This window comes from Fusarium proliferatum, assembly GCF_900067095.1.
Source record: "Fusarium proliferatum ET1 genome assembly, contig: FPRO_scaffold012, whole genome shotgun sequence".
Taxonomy (NCBI): domain Eukaryota; kingdom Fungi; phylum Ascomycota; class Sordariomycetes; order Hypocreales; family Nectriaceae; genus Fusarium; species Fusarium proliferatum.
Window position 1 is genome coordinate 1,011,125 of NW_022194801.1, and position 20,626 is coordinate 1,031,750.

At 50.0% G+C, this 20,626-nt stretch overlaps 9 protein-coding genes across 9 annotated transcripts; 4 read left to right on the plus strand and 5 right to left on the minus strand.

Moving 5' to 3' along the window:
• Positions 1-818: 818 nt before the first annotated feature.
• FPRO_13448 (uncharacterized protein) lies at positions 819-1,923 on the plus strand (the record flags this gene model as incomplete). The annotated part of the gene is made up of 2 exons (XM_031222900.1): positions 819-1,206; positions 1,253-1,923. The coding sequence occupies 2 exons, from the start codon at positions 819-821 to the stop codon at positions 1,921-1,923; spliced, it is 1,059 nt and encodes a 352-aa protein (XP_031088314.1).
• A 487-nt stretch (positions 1,924-2,410) lies between these two features.
• FPRO_13449 (putative cell cycle control protein cwf19) lies at positions 2,411-4,474 on the plus strand (the record flags this gene model as incomplete). The annotated part of the gene is made up of 1 exon (XM_031222901.1): positions 2,411-4,474. One exon carries the CDS (start codon positions 2,411-2,413, stop codon positions 4,472-4,474), a length of 2,064 nt encoding a protein of 687 aa, XP_031088315.1.
• Positions 4,475-4,691: 217 nt separating this feature from the next.
• Positions 4,692-7,347, minus strand: FPRO_13450 (uncharacterized protein; the record flags this gene model as incomplete). Its single annotated transcript, XM_031222905.1, has 2 exons — positions 4,692-5,632; positions 5,679-7,347. 2 exons carry the CDS (start codon positions 7,345-7,347, stop codon positions 4,692-4,694), a joined length of 2,610 nt encoding a protein of 869 aa, XP_031088316.1.
• Positions 7,348-9,148: 1,801 nt separating this feature from the next.
• FPRO_13451 (uncharacterized protein) lies at positions 9,149-10,171 on the plus strand (the record flags this gene model as incomplete). The annotated part of the gene is made up of 1 exon (XM_031222906.1): positions 9,149-10,171. One exon carries the CDS (start codon positions 9,149-9,151, stop codon positions 10,169-10,171), a length of 1,023 nt encoding a protein of 340 aa, XP_031088317.1.
• A 99-nt stretch (positions 10,172-10,270) lies between these two features.
• On the minus strand, positions 10,271-12,417 carry FPRO_13452 (uncharacterized protein; the record flags this gene model as incomplete). Its single annotated transcript, XM_031222907.1, has 2 exons — positions 10,271-10,544; positions 10,592-12,417. 2 exons carry the CDS (start codon positions 12,415-12,417, stop codon positions 10,271-10,273), a joined length of 2,100 nt encoding a protein of 699 aa, XP_031088318.1.
• Positions 12,418-15,100: 2,683 nt separating this feature from the next.
• FPRO_13453 (uncharacterized protein) lies at positions 15,101-15,915 on the plus strand (the record flags this gene model as incomplete). Its single annotated transcript, XM_031222908.1, has 2 exons — positions 15,101-15,314; positions 15,365-15,915. The coding sequence occupies 2 exons, from the start codon at positions 15,101-15,103 to the stop codon at positions 15,913-15,915; spliced, it is 765 nt and encodes a 254-aa protein (XP_031088319.1).
• Positions 15,916-16,030: 115 nt separating this feature from the next.
• FPRO_13454 (uncharacterized protein) lies at positions 16,031-16,795 on the minus strand (the record flags this gene model as incomplete). Its single annotated transcript, XM_031222909.1, has 1 exon — positions 16,031-16,795. The coding sequence occupies one exon, from the start codon at positions 16,793-16,795 to the stop codon at positions 16,031-16,033; it is 765 nt and encodes a 254-aa protein (XP_031088320.1).
• Positions 16,796-17,448: 653 nt separating this feature from the next.
• FPRO_13455 (uncharacterized protein) lies at positions 17,449-18,162 on the minus strand (the record flags this gene model as incomplete). Its single annotated transcript, XM_031222910.1, has 1 exon — positions 17,449-18,162. One exon carries the CDS (start codon positions 18,160-18,162, stop codon positions 17,449-17,451), a length of 714 nt encoding a protein of 237 aa, XP_031088321.1.
• A 739-nt stretch (positions 18,163-18,901) lies between these two features.
• On the minus strand, positions 18,902-20,188 carry FPRO_13456 (uncharacterized protein; the record flags this gene model as incomplete). The annotated part of the gene is made up of 1 exon (XM_031222911.1): positions 18,902-20,188. The coding sequence occupies one exon, from the start codon at positions 20,186-20,188 to the stop codon at positions 18,902-18,904; it is 1,287 nt and encodes a 428-aa protein (XP_031088322.1).
• Positions 20,189-20,626: the final 438 nt, after the last annotated feature.

Sequence of the window (20,626 nt, forward strand, 5' to 3'; positions counted from 1 at the left end):
CCTCGTCCCCCTTGTGTAACTTTTTTTTGTGCCTTCACCCCATACGGAGTAGGCCGAGGTCTGCGGGGATGATTGGAGCATTATCCTTGCGGGATCAACCCTTAAAGAGAGATAGCTCGGGGGGGGGGGCGAACTGGAGATGCGGGTCGGTTCTACTGAGACACGTGAAGAGGGACAAGGAATTGAATTGAAGAGGATGCGATTGAAAGCTTGGCGGTCTTGGGAGGAGATATGGGGTGATAAGGTCGGATTGCCTGATGCAGTTTAGTGAGGCTGCAGAAAGGGATTTGAGGTCATGGGGTTGAGTTCATACTGAGAGCCCCGAGCATGTCATTGGACAAAGGTTGTGACTGATATCTTGCGAATTGACCTTGATCAACTCTTGCATCAAACGTAGTTGATTTGCGCAACACTCCCTCATTGTTACAGCTTACAAGTTCATCCTTCGTGAGCGCCTACCCAGTCTTCCATTATAGTAAAACTGCAGCAAGGATCATAAGGCTCACAGAAGTAACCATTATCTACAACTTGAACCCAAGGAACGACTATCTTTCGGCCCGCGGGCACCGGTCTTGATGTTAATTTCATTCAAGTCACCATCAGATCGACTTTAAAGTTGCGGGGTAGGTTCTTTATAGTCCCTGGTCAACTCATCGATAACACGTAGATTCAGGATAAGCATGCCGACATATCCACCGACGCCCGCGGAAGCCGAGAATCGCCAAATCTGAAGCTGTTTATAAACCTTCACCGGTCCACATCAGCGACAAGCCTGTAAATGATATCTGTTTAACATCTATAGCGCATAATTCGAAATCATGGCATCAGATACGCACATGGTCACCGGCGGCAGTGGCTTTATCGCCATCCATCTCGTCAATCAGCTCCTGCAAGCCGGCTATAACGTGCACACTACCGTACGCGACTTGAGCAATGCGCGTAAAGTTCAACCGCTACAAAGTTTGCAAGAGAAATACTCCGGAAAGCTAGACCTCTTTGAAGCAGATCTTCTCAAGCCTGGTTCGTTTGAACCTGCTATGAAAAATTGTTCGGTAGTTCATCATGTCGCTTCTCCGTTTTTGATGGCTGAGAAGATCAAGGATGGACAGAAGGACATGGTAGATCCTGCGTTGCAAGGAACGCGAAATGTCTTGAACAGCGTGAACAGCACTGAAGGTGTCAAACGGGTGGTTTTGACATCTACTAGTAAGAAGCCAATCTGTACAAACCTACAGTCATTAACATGCTTCAGTTGGCGCTATCTTCGGAGACTACATCGATGTGAAGAGCATGAAGGACAACATCTTGGCTGAGAGCTACTTCAACGAATCAAGTTCTGTTACCCACAATCCATATCACTATTCCAAAGTCGTCGCCGAGAAAGAAGCCTGGAAGATTCAGAAGGCCCAGTCACGCTGGGACATGGTAGTCATCTGCCCCGGACTCGTTCTGGGTCCCTCCCTCACAGCAGGATCAGATTCTGGAAGTCTTTTCTTGCTCGACGAGCTATTCAGCGGACAGCTTTGGTTCGGCGTGCCTGATCTGAGTTTCTGCACTGTTGACGTGAGGGAGGTAGCTACAGCACATATCAGGGCAGCAGAGACGGAGACTGCCCAGGGGCGATACATCGTCTGTGATAGAGAGATGGTGAGATTTGTGGATATCTCAAACCAGATACGGCCTCAAGCGAAACGCCGCTGGGCTCTTCCGCGTCACACGCTACCGAATATACTGATTCGGGTCGTCGGGCCTCTGTTTGGGCTGACACAGAAGTGGATGCGGGCGAATCTTGGAGTTCGGTTTACGGTTGGCAATGAGCGTGGGATTAAGGAACTTGGGATAGTGTACCGGCCTCTGAGTGAGACGTTGGATGATCACTACAAGTCATGGCTGGTTCAGAAGGTACCTACGTCAGTGAAATGACGGCATATATATTTTGCTTAGCAATATTTCTGTGCATACCTAATTAGTGACTTTAATTAATACCCTTTTGTTTTCTTTTTACTCACCTCAGTTGTCTTGCTGACTATCTCCTTATGGATTCTCATACGTGATACCGGCTTGCTACACCCTATTAACCTGTGAGTTGTTGTCATTGTAGATCAGAGCAATCCGCATCTCAAAGGAAAAAACAAGAGAAAAAAAAAACAAATAATTAATATCAACTCTCACATTAAACCTTTAATAGCTCTGCCGAAGATAAACTGCCAGTATCGCATATAAAAAGAATTTCCTGGCTGAAGTCACTCTAGGGTGCCTTACGCCTGAAGCTTTCGTCATGGCCTGAGCTCTAGATGGCCCCACTTTGAGCTTTTCGCTCCTGACGTAACAGCTCAGTCCATCCAACCAATACTTTCTCTATCAACACTCCAATTGTGCTCTATCCACGGCCCTGTATCCTCCCTTCAAAATGGACGGTCTAGACGAGTTTGAAAAGTCGCTGGCCGCTGAGAAGGCCGAGAGGGAGCGCGCAGAACGCGACCACGATGAAAAGCGACATCGCAAGCACAGGCATCATCACCGACACGACTCGGAGCGCGAAAGAGACAGAGACAGAGATGGAGACGGACATAGACATCGCCATCGTCGGAGAAATGACGACGAAGATGATGGCCACCGGAGTAAGCGCTCGCGCCATTCGCGCGACGACCAAGATAGCCACCGATCGCGACGACACGGCGATGACCGGCATCGTAAGACGACAGACCCGAAAGAAGATCTCCCCATTCCCGATGAAGAGAAGCCAGCAAGCCAAGACCCAGTCGACCGATCGAAATCCCTCCAGCGAGACTCTTGGATGACAGCTCCCTCCTCTATCGAGGTCGACTACATCCACCGACCCGACAAGAACAAGTCACCACCTCCAAAACCCGAGCCAAAGCGTGTCGTGTCCAAGCGCGAGATCAACACTCACATTAACGACATCAATGAGGGCAAGTCCATCGATGAACTAGACATTCCGGCCGAACCAACGGTAAACTACACCTTCGGCGATGCTGGCTCTTCATGGCGAATGACAAAGCTCAAAGCTGTCTACACAGCAGCTGAAGAAAGCGGCCGACTAATTGAAGATGTCGCTATGGAACGTTTCGGCGACCTGCGATATTTCGATGACGCGCGGGAAGAGAAGGAAGAGATGGAACGACGCAAGATCTACGGTAAAGACTACAAGGGCCACGACAAGCCAACCGGCGACCTCTATCGTGAGAGGATCAAGAACCAGCGCAAAGATTCACCACCTCCCGAGCCTGAACAAGGAACGATTATTCCCGACACGCGTCCCCAATCAACTCCCATGATGGACCAATCTGCTCTCAACCGTCTCCGCGCGCAAATGATGAAAGCAAAACTCCGCCGCGCCCCGAATGCCGCACAGCTCGAAGACGAATACAACAAAGCCGCAGCAATGTTCGCTACGGCCCAATCCAACCCCGAAGCCGTCGTTCTCAGCGTAATGGACAATCGACAGCTCGCCGGCACGCGTAACGAAGCCAAAGCCATCACCAACAAACGCGGTCGCGAGCGCGGAAACGTCGAAGAGAACACAGAAATGACAATTGACGACATGGTCCGCGAGGAACGTCGTACGAAGAACCAAGCTGGCGGCGAGGGCCTCCGTCTAGCCGAACGCATCGCAAAGGATGGCAAGTTCGATAACGATCTGGATTACATGGACGAAAACGCCGAGAAGCTCGCCAAGCGCCTGCACAAATCCGACATCAACCTCAAGAACATGGCCGTATCCGAGTTCCAGAAAATGTCGCGCGCTCTCGACAATTGTCCCCTGTGCCACCACGAAGACAAGAACCAACCGCCCCTCGCACCCGTCATCGCCCTCGGAACACGCGCTTTCCTCACCCTCGCAACCGAGCCCGAGATCTCACCTGATGGCGCCGTCATCGTCCCTCTCGCACACCGCGCGAATCTCTTAGAGTGCGACGACGATGAATGGGAGGAGATACGCAACTTCATGAAGAGCTTGACACGAATGTATCACGAACAAGGTCGCGAGGTCGTATTCTACGAAAACGCAGCGCAGCCCCATCGGCGCATGCACGCAGCCATGGTCGCTGTCCCGATACCCTACGAAGAAGGCGCCACGGCTCCTGCGTACTTCAAAGAGGCGTTCCTGTCATCCGACGAGGAGTGGAGTCAGCATCGCAAAATCATCGACACAGGCGCAAAAGCGCGCGACGGCATGGGCCGTTCCGCATTCAGACGCTCAATCGCGAAGGAGATGCCGTATTTTCACGTGTGGTTTACGCTAGATGGCGGATTGGGCCATGTAGTTGAAGATGTGGGTCGCTGGCCAAAGGGCGATCTTTTCGCGCGTGAAGTCCTGGGGGGCATTGTTGATGCAGAGCCGCATGTTATGAAGAAGCAAGGGCGGTGGATGAGGGGCGATCCTAGAGTGGAGGGCTTCAAGAAGGGATGGCGCAAGTTTGATTGGACGAGGATGCTTGCGGAGGGATAATTTAATTTAATTAAAGCAGAAGCGTCGAGGTATCATTGAGCGAAGCTATCATTAAGCGTTGATATGTAAAAGACATTACATGGGACATGGCAGTCCTCGAGATTAATGTTATATAAGAAACAAACGAGATGTCATACTCCAACCTTGGTCCCTCAACCAAACCAAGCATGAAGCCCGTCTCTCTGGGGTATCGGACAAGTATGTCAAAATATCACTCTTATCGCACGAGCGTCCCTCGTCGTCCCCTCTCGCGATCTTTCCTCCCATCTGCACCAGTGACCTTCATCCAATCCTCCCACTCTTTACTCATCTCCATGAGCACTGAGCCCATGACACTAGCGCTAGCCATGAGACCATGGCCTTCACCCTCGAGAACACGAACTTCGCAGCGCCGCATCGTCTTGCCGAGCCATTTTACATTATCGACGGGAACGCGGGTATCTCTGCTGCCATGGTGGATGACGACGGGTCTTGTGATGTCGACGTAGCGGAAGCCGATTGTGTGACGGCGCTCGAGGCAGACGAGGAGGTCGACGGCTGGGTTTGCGCCTGTTGTGGCGAGTTCCCAGATGGCGTGGGTTAATCGGAGATCGTAGGTCATCTGGCGTTCCTTGTCCGCCATGGCGTCCGCTGCGGCTGCGATGATGTCCGAGTCGCCTCTTGTGCCTTGTGGAATGCTCATTCTGTCCATGTTCTCGGAGGCATTAGGAGGTTCTAGTTCTGCGTCGCCGTGACCGGGTGATTTGTTATACACGTTCTCTTTATCCAAGCTCGGCGTAACGTTACGCGAACTAGCTGTGCTGTCTCGCCCGCCATTATTCTTGCGCTTTCCTCGCCGTGGTGTTTTGGGTAATGAACTAGTGATTGAACTGCTCGTCGCAGTCATGAAGCTACTGTTTGCAGCTTTCAGTATGGGCGTCGGCAAGGCTCTGAGAATTCGTTGAGAAGTAGGGATAGCGTTGGTTGGTGGGAGAGTTTGTGAGGTACCGAAGACGTTCATTTGGGATGGAGGGATCCAGGGCGCGAGGAGGTGTATTCGACCGCGGATATGTTGGGGCATTCGAAGGGCTGTAGCAAGTGCATAAATGGCGCCGGCGGAGTGAGCAAGGATGGAGAACTTGGTGATCTTGAGGGTCTGGCAAATAGCATAAACATCATCTGCAACAGTTAGCGCGTACTTCTCAATTGAAGGAACTTAATTTACCTGGCCAACTCAGCGGCGTAGCAGTGCCATCAGAATAAGGCTCGCTATCGCCAACACCCGGTCGATCCGGGGTAATAAGCCGCAGCTTCAACGTCAGTGCCAGCTCATCATAAAAGGCGGTGATGTATCTCGTCAATCCCATCCCAACGCAGCAAAAGACTGCAGAACCTTCAGAGTCACCGACTTCTGAGAAGGATATGACGCGGCCCGTTTGAGGATGTCGAATCTTCTGCGATAAACGTGGTGAACATAAATAAGACTCGACAGCATCGTCGACAGAGTCGGCGGATTGAGGACGCTCGTAACCAGCCGGAGCATGGTTCTGCACTGGTTGGGGACTGGGTGAATCGCGGGCTCGTTCGTCGACTTTGTGATTCAGTGGTGCAGACAAACGCTTCAGGCGGGAACTGCTGCGCTTAATTTTGATGGCCTCATTTGGTGCTGGGCTCTGTCGTCCGGATCGTCTCCGATCATTGCGGTCATTACTCTGATCCCGCTTTCGACCTTGAGCCACAGCAGGAAATGGCGCGCCCTCATCTTCTTCGTCGCTGAAGCCGTCATTAACATCGAGGAAACTTCTGCCCGCCACGCTGGTGCTCTTTGACGGAGATGCGTCCTTGAGACCATAAACTGGTGATCGTGTGGATGATCTGGACTGAACATGGCCAGAATGACTCTGGTTCCTTCGACTTGACTCCCGATCTCGAGTTCTGTGCTCCTCGCCTTCTGGAATCACATCATTCGTCGTACCGTCCTCCCGTCTTGACCTCCTCGCGCTCGATCTCTTCTGCGGACCCGTCTTTGCAAGACTCGAATTCCGCGCGGGGATAGCACAAGGTGCATCCATCGGGCGTTCAATTGGTAGCTCGTAATGTGACTCTTCACGGATCGCAGTCTCAGCAAAGAATGGATCACTACGCCCACCGCTGTGAACACTTTCGCCAGGAAGAGCACCAGAAGATGAAGCCGAGACTCCACCCGAAACCCGCTTCCTCTCGGCTTCCTTCTCCCGCAGACGCTCCTTGGAACTCATGTACATAAGGCCCTTTTGACCCCTTGTTGTTTTCCTACCCCAGCTATCGTGTGATTGCTTGTGGTTCAGTTCGGGGGTCGAGGCACCGCGACGTTCGATCGAAAGGTTCCCTATACTCTGGGCATCATCGTTCTTGGACGCAGCTGAAGATCCTTTTGACGACGGTCGTGATGTACTATTTCGGATAAAGGATCGCAGGCCACCGGAACCTTCGCGGCTTGGACTTCTCGGACTTCTAGGGCTTTTTGTTGCTGTCAAAGGTGAATAGCCGCTGGGGGGTTTCGAAGTGCGTATGACAGGAGGTAACGCCGCGAGTTCGTCGAGTGACACGGGGTCTTGTCTCAGATCGTCGAGGCTAGGCTGATGAAACGCTCCGTAGTCCACACCAAAGCTACCGTTCCCGGGACTCGCGGGTAGTGACAGGCTCGTGGGCGATGCTTCGAAATGGTTCGTCGCAGGCCTCGAGATGACGCTGAGGCTGGTGATTAGGTTGGAGATGACTTCGGGGCTGGCGGGAGGAAGACCAGAGTTGCGCTTTGAGGAGGAGGGGCCTTGGAGAGAGCGTCGTCGAGAATGAGCGTGGTGATTATGGGCGCGCGTAGGGATAGGGGGAATATCAGCCGAGTCAAAATCCATGGCTAGGGCGACGGACTCTAGGTCGAGTCACGAAAAAGAAGTGGATGTCAAGGGAGGGAGGCGGTTCACGATGCTGTGTCTCGCGGGTCGACGATAGTGTCTCGCGCAGACAAAGGGTGGCGCGGCTTCTCACCCTTGGAATAAGGGATGAGTAAAAAAAAGCGTCACGATGAGGGAGGATTCTCTCTCTGGGGATATTAGCTCGTTCGGTGGAAGTGGTGATGGTGGATCGCGGTGGCTGTACTAGGAATATTAGATTGAGCCAAGTGGGTTTATCTTCCGATTTGTCGCGTGGAAGGACAGAGAAGGGAGAAAGAAGGAAACGAAGCCAGCGAGAGAAAAGATAACAACAGGAGACAGATCAACAGCGTCAAGGATAGGTTGGTTGGGCTAGGTAATAGTTTGGTGGTCGCGCAAATGGAAGTTGGTTGACGAGGAGAAGCGAAAAGACAAAATGGGAGAGGGGGCAAGGCTAAGCTAGGGGGGAAATACAAGAGGCTAAGACAAGGAGCGTGGGCCAATCAATCAGCCTTAGAGCCCAAGACTCATATTGCAGCTGAATTTGTTCATGTTTTTAGACTCTACTACAGTCGAGAATAGATGAATGAAATGGGAAAAGGACAAGTCGAGATTCTGGGGGAGGAATGGTTTCAACATACCACGCCTCAAGGGGCTGAAGGTTACCTTACCTCACTCTACGTGCCACGGACGCTATCGCCAACTCGGGAGTTTGCGTCCCGACGGGAAGTGCGCATGACCAAGAGTGACAAATCCCCAGACCAAGAAAAACAAGACAGAAACACTTAGTTACAGATCTCATTCTGTTTTGTTTATCACTGTGCCTCTCTCGCGCACCCATCCTCTGTGACAATGCACCCCTGAGTCCACTCTCTGGACCCCTGAAAGTTAAGTTCTTCCCCTGGAGCTTATTCCATTCCCGTTAGCCTAGACCCTGCACCAAACCAACGATGAATCTAGCATTCCATCTCGTCACCATTCCAATGACTCCATCTAGAACGCCAGTTTCACCTTTAAACTTTAACCTGTTAGCAAAAGCTAGAAGGAAAATCTAGAAGTCTTGGTGAATACATACTTGGCTGGAGGTTCTGTGATCTGCGACAGACGGACGGGTCAATTAACTGGAAACTCCACTGCTCCACAGCGGATGTTCGTTTTAGACTGGAGCTGTCTGGGTTAGAGTAGACCAATTTCATCCAATGTGCTAGGCTGCGCTGAGTGACATATCACGGAGTATAATTGACTGTATAATTACCGGGAAAAGAGACGGAGAGATTATTTGTTGATATTGGTTTGTTGTTATTGCCAAGCATGGAACCATGGCCATTATTTTCTGGCCCTGGTGCTTATTTGTCTCCCTTGCATCTGTTGGTACGGTACCTGCATCGAGTCCATCGAGCATCGTCTCAATTGCCGTTGCTCCAAGTTTACAGGTTCGACCGGTCTAAAATTGAGATCCCCCGATATTGTCAGACGATGCCAGTTGGAGATGACATCGAGATCGCTTCATTTTAGGCTGTTCTCTTCATTGCCTGCATGAGACTTCATCAATCAGATTTGTGGCTGGCTGCACATTAGCCACATCGACGTCATTCCCCAGCCCCAGATTATCATCCCAAATCTCCCCAGTTTCCAGGATAAAAACCAACGCGACGTCATGCCAATGAAACAATCCTCGCCCGTTCACTAAAATAAACCCCCAAAAATTAAGCAACATATCTCGTGGCATTTCCAATCTAAAACTCTACATCTGCGCCACAACTTAATACCCATCTCACTAACAATGGACGTTCTTCTCTCCCTCCCAATACTATCCTACCTCCTCTCCCCCGCCTCAGCATCATGGTCCACATCCTTCAACATCTTCTTCTTCTACGTCCAGTGGACGACCTTCGTCCTAACCCACACGCCCTTCCGCGTGCGCCTCATCGGCTCCCTCGCAATGCGCATAATACTATTTCTCTTCCCGTCGCTTGTGTCATTACTCTTTGATACAGGCGTGCCAAGCATCGCCGAGTCGATCAAATTTGGCGGCCGTGCTTCGCTTGCCCCGCGGGATGCGCGCTTGCTTACGCGACAGCTGGGTCTCGTGCTGGTGAACCTCTTGTGCGTGACGTTGCTGGAGGGCGCGTCGCATTTGGCGTTTAGATATCTCGTTGGTGAGAATGATTTTAATCCGACGGCGTTGCTGCCTCTGCCATGGCAGCTGGCGAAACATATTGTGCTTATGATGACGGGGCGCGAGGTGTTGACTTATTACATTCATCGCAATCTTCTTCACTCCAGCGGCGCCATTGGCAAGCTTCACAGACGCTTCAGTCACGCACGATCAGCAGCGCCGTACAGTCTTCTCGTATTTGCAGATCACCCCGTCCCCTTTCTTCTGCATCATTTCTTCCCTATGTACCTACCCGCCATCGCCCTGCGCCCTCACATGGTAACGTACTTCCTCTTCCTTGCGCTCTGCACGGTTGAAGAGACAATCACCACGTCAGGGTACACTGTCGTCCCTGGCATTATCATGGGTGGCATGACGCGTCGCAGAGCAATTCATTACGCGAGCGGAGGCGATTGCAATTTCGGTGCCTGGGGAGTTCTGGACTGGGCGAATGATACGGGAAAGGGGAGGGATGTACTCGATGATGTGAGGGCTGAGGCGGACAAACATAACGTCAAAGAGAGGTCGGCGAACAAGTTGAATAGCGGTGTGAGTGCTCTTCAGGGAGGGATTGACAATTTAACGAATGGGGACGATGACGGTAAGAGGAGGAGTTCGCGATTGAGAGCAAAACGCGCGGGCAATTGAATGAGCCATTCTTCCGATTGACATTAAAGTCGTTTTCCAGCAAATAACGTGCAGCCATCTAAGTGTACAAACTCCCATCCGTCCCATTGCTTGTTCCATCTATTTATATCCCATCTTTTTGGCAAACCAGCTGAGCGTCTCAATGCCGCTCTGTACTCTCATGCCAATTCTGGTGTCCAGCACAAAGGTCTCCCATACCTTGGCGACATCCATTTGCTTCACACACTCGTCGTACTTTTCTCGTCTGTACGCCGCGATCTCATCCGGTGTACCCTCGGGAGGATTGCAGCACTCTGACCATGCGATGGCGCCTTTTTCGTACACTGCTGCGGCGAGGACGTAGTCATCCTTGGTCGGGCCCTTAAATGCGAGACTGACCTTGTTAGACGGTGCAATGTGAAATGTGAAACTTGAACTTACCGGTCAAACTTAAAGACATGCGTCTCTAACAATTCCCTCGCTTCGACGAACTGTTTCTGATTGCGGAATAACGAGGCGCTGATGAGCGCCCAGGCTCCCATCTCATCAACCTCAGCCTTGATCTTATCGACGACCTCCGTCTTAGCAGTACATCTGTCCCAACTGATTCCCCCAGCTGCTTTCTCTAGCTCAGCGGGCCCCATGCGCTTGATGGTGTTCCACATGTAACTCATTTCCAACGCGGGACTGGGCCCAATCGCATCAGCGAGATCGACGCCAAAGCTCTTAGCGCGGTCCTCCCACTTCTGTATCTTGCGCTGGACAAACACTTCGAACGGCAACTGGCGCGCCATGAAGCGCTTCTTACCCGCTACACCTGGCGCCTTACGCAGGTATTCTTCCGCTTTGACTTTTTGGCGGCGCGCCTCATCCTTGTCTCCCGCGGCAACGGCGTCGCGGTAGAGTTCGACGGATGCGATGCCTGCCATGTAGTAGTACAGTGCGTGACTCCAGTCGTTAAGCTCGAGGCATCGCATGAAGGAGTCGCGCATAAGAGGCCAGTCTTGAATGGCCATTGAATTGAGCGAGAGCTCAAAGTTATTGAGTGCGGTGACCTGCTTCATCTTGGACTCGCCGCCGGTGGTGAGGACTTCAACGGCTTTGGGGAGGTCACGCTCATTGCTGTGTAGGCGCGCCTCTTCAATGAGCCAGAGTCGCGAGTCGGGGTATCGAGAGCGCATCGATGCGAGGAGCTTCTCGCATTTTTCTCGTGGAGGCCCGACGATTTCAGCGCCCTCGTCAAAATCTTTTGCATCGGGGAGAATGTCGACTGCGCCGAGGAGAGCGTTGTAGTAAGATAGCAGGACAAGACCGGCAATGGCACCGTTGACGTTGGCGTAAGCAGTGGAGCGCCAGAGCATACGAACGCCACGCTCACGATCACCACGGAACCCGACGACGGAAAGAAGACGAGTGAAAGCGGGAGGAACGAGGGTCAACATGAGAAGGATCATACCAAAACACATGTTGGCCCCGGAGTGGACAAAGATGTCGAGAGGATTTTCAAGCAGAACAGAGTCGGACTCGGTAGGCTTCGATCGAGCCTCACGCAGAGGTGCACCTTCATCAATCTTTTCATCTTCAGTGGTTGACGAGCTTGAAGAGTCTCCGTTTGCAGGAGTCTGTGTTCCAGAAGCTGATTCAATGTCAAGCTTCTCCATACTCTTATTCAATTCGGTAACAGGCTTAGCGGACAGCGATGCCTCTGAAGTTGACTGAGGCATATCCTTGAGTGTTTTCGCCTCCGCCTCAATAATTGCATCAAGCGTCATGAACGCCTTGCGAAGCTTAAGAAAACTCTTCATCGCGTCGATGAGACTCTCATGCAAAACACCCACTACAGCGCCCATGAGCTGCGTCTCCGCACGAACGAGCTCGAATTCTGTACCGGGAGGATACAATTTACTCCCCGCACGAGCCTTGCCATGCTTCTGAGCCTTTTTGTAATCCGCCCAGGCCTTGGCTTCACACTCATCGAGCTTGGTGGTAGTTTCGGTCATGACGGCTTTTTCAAAGCCCAGCACGGAGCGCATGAAGATGGTGACTGCCAGACCTAGCTGGTGAAAGGACGAGTCTCCTGTCTGCAGCTTCTCCCATGCTCCGTCGATATCGTCGTTCATGATGAGGCCGCACGATGCCATGGCGTCGTCAATGTCTTCCATCTCTCGGGCCATGGTATCCTTGGTGGTGATTGAACCGGCATCGCTGTTGGCCTCAGTGGCGGGCGTCGCGGTTCCAGATCGGAACCAACCCGCTAAACGACTCATTGTGCTTAATGCGCAGAGTCTAATTGACTAGGTGAGATTGCGATGGGAGGCTATTCTGGTGATATACGTGCGAATTGATGCTGAGCCTCGAATGCTGACGTCTTAGGCTGAATGAGGGATCTTGAGCCCCTCTTTGTGGCGTTTACCCAGATGCTGACAGACGAGACGGGACCATCCGCTTTAGATTTTGTGATGATAACATGCAGATTGAAGATAGTCCGTAAGAATGAAGCTTCAGGACAGGAAGTGAGAGGTTTTTGAGGTTGAGTGAGAGAAAAAACCACTCGTAATGCTGAGATCAAAAATTCAGTTCCACCTCATAGATAGCTTCTGCTTATGCAGGTAAGCTAAGCCTCCTAAGCTTCCTGTCCCCACCATATCCGCGGAGTTTAGGCGGGCTTACGCATGAGCTCGGGGCCAATCGGAGCTTGAGACTGACATCATCAGTTGTGACTCCAGGTTTGGATAAAGATCTTGTGCTTTATACAGCTCGATTAAAGAATTGTACTGTATTTCCTATCGCAGGCTCTTGAGTTTTGACTCTGCTCCGTTACACGCAAACTTGTGAACGTCCTGTTTATTCAGCGGCTCGTATCTTATCTCCGCCCTGAGCCAATTGCCACGTAAGGTAGCTTGTTGACGGATATCGGAGAAGAAGAGGGTCCGTCGATTTTATGGCCCGGCTTTTTCGGATACTCGGAACGGACGAGTCTCCCGTGCTTATGCTATAGATTACCGAATTAATGGCCAATGATAATCAGAAGTATTGAACACTCTATGCTTGAGGTCCGATGCCTCCGCTGTGATCAAGTTGCGTCATTCAGTTTGCGGTTCGTTGAGTCTACAGGTCTCGAGAGCCAACGAAGCCAAGCAATCAATGCCTCGCTCCATGTTTGTCAGACTAACTGCCTCAATGGTAAATGATGAAAAGAACCCTGTTTTCATATTTAGCAGCTTCAGCTGTTAATACTGCTGTGTCTGGTCTCTGGACTGCTCTGTAGAAGTTCAAGCCAGCTATGAATTTCTGGATGATCGATGTCCCCAGACGTCGTATCTTTAACACTCGGCTAGTTCCCCAGAGCCACAGAGGAAGGGAGCAAGGCTCTCGAAAAAAAAATACTCAACGGGTTTGAGCCTTGGTCTTCTCAGCCATCCTCACATAAAGACAGTTCATGGCATGCTACACTGTTTCTTCTAGCATGCATGCTTTCTGCTATGCCTGCATTGAGAAACCTTCTGCCTGATGAAGCGCATCATGTAGTACCACAGTGTTGGACAGTATGTAGTGGTTCTAATTTTGAATCCCTCAGCAATGTTGTAGCAACTTTAACTATCAAAAAGGTTGTACAAACCCTAGTCAAGACACATCGAGGAATCCTCTGGTGTTTAGGGTATTCACTAAGAGAAAGGCCTGGCCTTGACAGGGAAGAATGTGAGGGCTTTGGGTTAGACATGCAAAGCTTGTCACCTAAGATAATAGTAGACTAAGGATATAGACAAAGAGATAGTAGTGGCTAGGTAAAGGATGCCACCAGTCAAAGATCCGCAGCAATAATGAGAGTCCGAGAGAGGCTGTGTTTGTTCCGGAAATAACTCACAACAGGCGATGCAAATGAATCTAACCAAATACGGCTAGCTAAAGTCGATCGTTTCAACAGCTGGAGGCTCTGAACAACCAGAATCATGTAACTTCACTCATCTCCGGGCACATAAACTATTTTGAATAAGATCCTAAAGCATTCTGCTGTGTTAGGAAATGAGATAGAAATTTAAATGCCATGAAGCCTGTCGTATTTGATAGTAGGTGCAGCGTCCTTGGCCAAATACCAGTGTTTCCAGGTCTCGGGACCGAGAAGGATCGCAACAGGGATGACGCGAACCAATCACACTAGAGCTAAGTCAGATGCCCCAACTTCGCCTGCATTAGTGATAACCAGTGAGACATGAATGCGAGATGTCACGAGAGGAAAAGTGAGAGACTCGACGCTTGTTTGAGCGTTGCTAATGCTATCAAATGTTCGATTACCCCCGTCTACAGAAGGTCAAGAGGTTACAGCAGGACAAACATTCAAATCTTGATAACGCTTGGTAATGTGAGCTGAGTGAGATGAAACATCTGTGATAGGGTTGTCGATCCTAGTGTCTTGAAACCTGGGGGCTGAGACACTGAAGGAGGCGGGCTTCTCATTCTACTGGGCCATTTAGTGATTACCTCACTACCGTCTTTCCAGGGATGGTCCATGTTGGCGACTTGTTGTCTACTGGTGAAGATCTTGATTTCAGAAACTGCGTGAAGGATGCTTTAAGAGTTTTTCGCTATAACCACCGAAAGGTTTGTATCTTAAAGATCCCCGCATGCTGTAAATTTATACAACCTTCATTTGAGGATGGTTTAATCAGCAACAAGTCTCGTCTACACAGCCTGTTGACAACGGGGGCCAATATCTGTCTGACACACCAAGCCACTTACTAGCGGAGACTAGATGAATGGCGAGGCTCATTCCCGCTTCTTAATTAAGGACACTTGCAGGATGTCGATCCCTGTAATCCATCCATTCCGCCCACCAGTAGAAGGATCGACAAGTAAGCTATAAGATGTAATAATCTTTTGTGTCGCGTGTCGTCTTTTCTTCGCTCTCTTTTCTCTTCCGCACAGTAGAGTTCCGTCCTTGTAACGTGAAAGATGGCGACTCGTCGATTACTTGCCATACTGGCATTTCTATCCTTTCATCATGTGGTGACCGCTGCATTCACGAACCCGCCACCGAGCGACTCTAGCATAAATAACCCCCACTATAAGCTGGGGGAGGAGATCAAGATTACTTGGGAGACAGATGCGGAGTTCACTGATCTTACGATGTGGCAAACCGGCACTGGCAAGAGATACAACCTACAATGTAAGTTTATTAAAAGTCAGTAATGAACTGTTGGTTGACCCGTGTTTCAGCAAACAGCAAATCGAAGGAGTACATATGGATCGCATCATATCAAGGCATCGACCCCGCGGACGGAAACTCTTTTAGTCTCTGGCTTTTCAAGACTGGTGACACAGGGGCTCTTTTTGCGAGTCATACATTCAACATCACCGATCCCTCGTCCGCGACAACTTCAGCGCCAACGGGTACACGAACAAACAAACCAAATACGAAGACAAAGACCGGCCAAGCAAGTGAGACGGAGACAACTGCGGCCACTGCTTCGTCAACAAACGAGCCATCGTCTGGGCTGTCCACGGGTGCAACAGCCGGAGTGGCGGTAGGCGCTGTCGCTGGAGCATTTCTCATTGCTGGCGCTGGATTCATACTCTGGAGAAGACGGCGGGGCAACAAAGCTCAACCATCGACAATCACGGCAGAAGAAGCACCGAAATATGGATATGCACCGGTCGAAGCACCGGGTGATCACGCTGCGAGGCAGGGACCATGGGAAATGGGAGGGTCGCCTACGCATTTCACGCATGAGTTACCAGCTGACAGCACGGTACAGCATCGAATATGAACGGGGGGATAGGAGCATGGAGTCTGGATATATGCCATCTATTTATTGTTATTTATAGAAACCTATGAGCTTGAAATTGTCTGGCGTTGTCCATCACTGTTCTGTGCTATAAGCTTCAGCTATCAGAACTAGCCTTGATTGAGAAGCCAACCGTCTTCTTCCCGGTCATATCATAGTCCGGATCTTCAGAAACAGTCCATCCAAACAAATCAATCAGCTTCTCCCTTATATTCTCATAGTTTGCCCCGATTCTCAAGACACGTTCATTATTCAAGTCCAAGATAGTCCCGGCCCTCCCATACAGATGCCACTTCTGCCGACCGTAATTAACAACCAAATCTGCTGCTTCAATAATCTCCGGCTCAATGTCCTCCACTCGAAATTTCTGCCCCTGATCCGTCAGGTTGGCACTGCTGCCAACCATTACTAAACCGTTCTCATCGTTTAGACGCGCAAGTTCCCGTGAGAAAGGGCCTTCGCCGATGGCGAAACCTAAAGTACCGTTCTTGACAACCCGGTCAACATTTGGGATAAGCTCAGTCGCCGACTCTTTCAATTTTCCGATGAACGCAACCGTCAATCCTAATTCTTCTGTGAATGTTCGAACGATGGTGTATTTATCATCTGGAACATCATATAGTCGCGTGAGAAGGTTGTATGTTCCGATGACACCCATAGAATGCCCTGCTTTACGCTTCTTGGCGATAAAGATACGCTCGATTGCATCGGTGCTTGCGGCCATCATGCCGTATCCGACATCGGTTGGGGCGATTATGACGCCGCCCTTTTTCAAAACGTCGAAGGCCCTTAGAGCGTCCCGTTTGGCATCTGGAAGCTCGCCAGGCCGTGGTGTCACTCGATCTGAGGCGTTGCTGATCATTTTGTCGATGGAGCGCACAGTAGTAAGACTAGTTGAGACTAGTGGCTGTGAGCTTATGATTATAACGAACTCGAGAGTGGTGGGGGGAAGTGCAGATGTTTCTATGAAATTTATAGCCAAGAGGCTCTGAATTCTGGGTATGAATCAAGATCAAATATTCGGTAAATAAGCACAACTCACTTAGCTTATATATTGATAGGATTGAGTCAATCATGTGATAGCAACGCCCTCACTTTACGTGGCCATTTTGACAAATCTGACACCGGAACGGACGGCATGCAGATCAATTCAACACGTCTGTCAAAAGGACGCTATATTGAAAATAGTACACTTGAATGCACCCAAAATGTCTGATCGTTCCAAAAGTTCCGAGTCAAGCCAATCATTTGGTTACCTGCATGACCAAAGTACGTGCAACTACAGCATCTTTTGGCGTTTTATGGCGTTCGTACGGAGATAAGTCGACAACTCCGTTTATACTGCACGGAAACAGCTCGCGGAGGAGCCTTCAATTGCAATCTAGATAATAGAATATTCTGAGGCTTATTCAAGTCTCAAAAAGCCAACATCTTTACTCCAAACACCTACCATAGACACTAAATGAATAAAATCACAATCTTACCATTTCTCTCTTATCACACTTCGATCTCCTTCTACTGATTCTGCATCCGTTCAGCTCGCTTCTGCTCCGCATGGGCCTTGCGATAGGACGCAATCAACTCCCTGAGAGTCATGGAACCTTTAGGAAGACGCGACTCACTATAGATGTCATCGTCCTTAGCTGGAGAACCTTTCGTCTCTTCGACATCCACAACCTCCTGCACCCCTTCGCTTGGACGACCCTCATCCTTCTGGGTAGCGTGTGTCTCGTCCATCTCATCAGCGGTGATATAGTCGTCTGAATCATCGTCTTCAAGAGTCTCACCCATAGCTTCAGCAGCCTCCCGAGCCTCTGTCTTTTTCATAATCGCAATCCAGCGAGGCAAATTCCTCTTCATGTATCCCAACACCAAGCCGTCCTTCTTCTCCCAATTATAAGGCCAACTCTCTTCCCACGGAACCTCAGCTAGGCGCTTAGAAAGACGAACTAGGTCATCCACATCTACACCAATCTCGATAAGCCTTTTAACCGCGGCATCGTGCTGGGCGGGATCATGGGTTTCGAGATGATTGATGAAACGGATGATCTGACGAGCACCAAAGCTAGTGTTGATGATTCGCTTACGGCATGGCTCGTAGTCTGTGTGATCGAGGGGGTAGAGAGATGTTTTGGAGAAGGTATGATCCTCGTCTAGCTCAATGGGGCTAGGGAGACGGAGCAGAGAAATGTGGCTGCTTCCACTGGTGTTTCGGCTGTGAGACGCCATGGTAATGTATGGTGTTAGAGTGCCAATGATATGAATTCGGAAGGGGTCAGAAGTTGGTGACTCAATTCTGGATGTTAGAGAAGCTTGTTGATCTAAGACGGCGGTATGGTCTCGAGTTGTCCTTTATAAGAAAAAGCCCTTGAGAATATGGTCTTTGTCACATCGTCTGAACAAAGTGAAGCCAGAACGAAAGGACAGTTACAGATCATGCCAGTGGTAGTTAAAAATGCGAGATCTGTTCATGCATGAAAGCAAAGAGGGAACAAAGAAAAATTGGAAAAGGACACGGAACACAAATTCAAGTCTTCACTGACGGAGGTAATGTTTTTGCATGACAATAAGAGCGAAAGCGGCTTGTGGAAAGGAAGAACAATGGGGCAGAGGACCTCAAAGTGAACATTTTCAGCAAAGCGAGAATCGACAGGCCAGTGTTGGGATCGGATCCCCTCGCTTTTGTGCCTTGTGCGCAAACAGACTTGGACCGTTTTCTCGACATGAAAGACTATGTTCTTACAAATTAATAAACGAATCAGGTTGATAGCTTAGTCCACCATACTGTAGAATGAGATACTGCATGAAATCAGTCTACCTTGATAGACCTATGGATGGATTAAGATTGCGGAGATAGATTGAGTTTCAGCCTGTAAGAAATAAAAAGTACTCTTTCTATTCAAAATCTAGAATAAACCGATTTACCGTAAACATTTAATGTCTCGTCCACAATTGATAAAACCTCTCGTTACACAAGATCACTCTCCTTCACCAAGATATCCCGGTTTACCTCACTAATATCCCTCAGTCCAGCCAAGTGCATGTTCATAGTCAAATCACCACACAACGCTCTCAGAACATGCCTCACACCATCCTCACCACCTAACGCCAACCCATAAGCATAGGGCCTTCCAACAAGAACACACTTCGCTCCCAGGGCAACGGCCTTCATGATATCAGCACCGCACCTGATACCACTGTCAAAGAAGATATCAAGTTTATCACCGACAGCATCAACAATTCGCGGAAGCATACCCAAACTGCTCGCTCCACCATCTTGTTGACGACCGCCGTGGTTGCTCACCACAATCCCCTGAACACCAGCCTCAACACACTTCTTGGCATCGTGAACACTCTGTATTCCTTTGAGAACAATGGGCCCGTCCCAGTGCTTCTTTAGAAATTCAATGTCTTCCCAGGAATGGGAATGGCCGGGGAATACGATCTTGGCCCACTCTCTGGCCGCGTCACCGAGACTAGCTCCAGCGGATCCGCCCTGAGCCGCTTGATAGACTCCACTAGCTGCATCAGTGATATCATAGCCGTGCTTCTCCCTGAACTTCTTTTGGAAAACAGGATCTGTCAGACCGATTTCGACGCCGATGTGGTCTGGGTGGATGAAAGGGTTGTAGCCGTTGTCCAAATCGCTCGGACGCCAGCCCAGGACGTAAGTGTCAAGGGTGACGAAAAGAGCCGTGTAGCCGGATGCTTTGGCGCGCTTGAGCATTGAGATGGTGATGTCGTCGTGTTCGCGGCTAGGCCAGTAGAGTTGGAACCATCGAGGCGCATCCTTTCCATTCGCTGCTGCGACATCTTCAATACTAGTGCTTGAAGCTGTGCTTAGTGTATAGGGAACTCCTAGAGATGCAGCGGCTCGAGCAGTAGCAGCTTCACCTTCAGGGTTGAAGACTTTTTGAACCCCAATGGGTGCAATTGCCAATGGGAACGGAAGCTTTTGCCCAAGAACTGTGGTAGAGGTATCAGAGAACTGCTCATTGCCATTCTCATCCCTGTGACTTGGCACAAGGCGATTCGGAACGATGGACCAGCGAGAGAAAGCAGTCAAGTTGTTCCTGTATGTTGAGCCACTACCACAATTTCCGTGGATGTAGCCCCAAGAAGTTGCCGAGAGTGTCTCTTTCGCCAAAGGCTCCCACTGCGAGGTTTGGAAAGTAAACGCAGGACGAGCAAAGTGAAGACCAGCGTCAAAAGTAGATTTCTCGTAACCGAGAACGTCAGCGCTTGGTGATGCCATGATTAATGCGAGTGGTTGCTTGCTGTGTTTGTATTTGGAAGATGATGGATGAAACATCTCTCCAAGAAAATGCAACTATGGTATTATATATATTTCCAAACATGCTTCTGACCTCGGTTATCGTGACAATTGCATCACAGAAGATCCATAACACTGTCACCGAAAATTCTAGTGTTCAGCCTTACAGGTGCAATGATGTAAATTAAAGCGGTTCGATCGGATATCTCGGACCGGACAAGTGCCCGCTGCATCGGCTTTCCACCGATGTTCAACCTTCAGCGGAGGCTAAAATCCGCGAAAGAGCCGCTAGGACACTAGCTTTTTGAGCCTCATTCGATATGATCGTTTGAAATTCATTATTCGAGATTATGGCCGAATAATTCCAGGTTTTGGATGAACGTTCTGCTATAAACGGTCCGATTGGCATGACGTATAGAA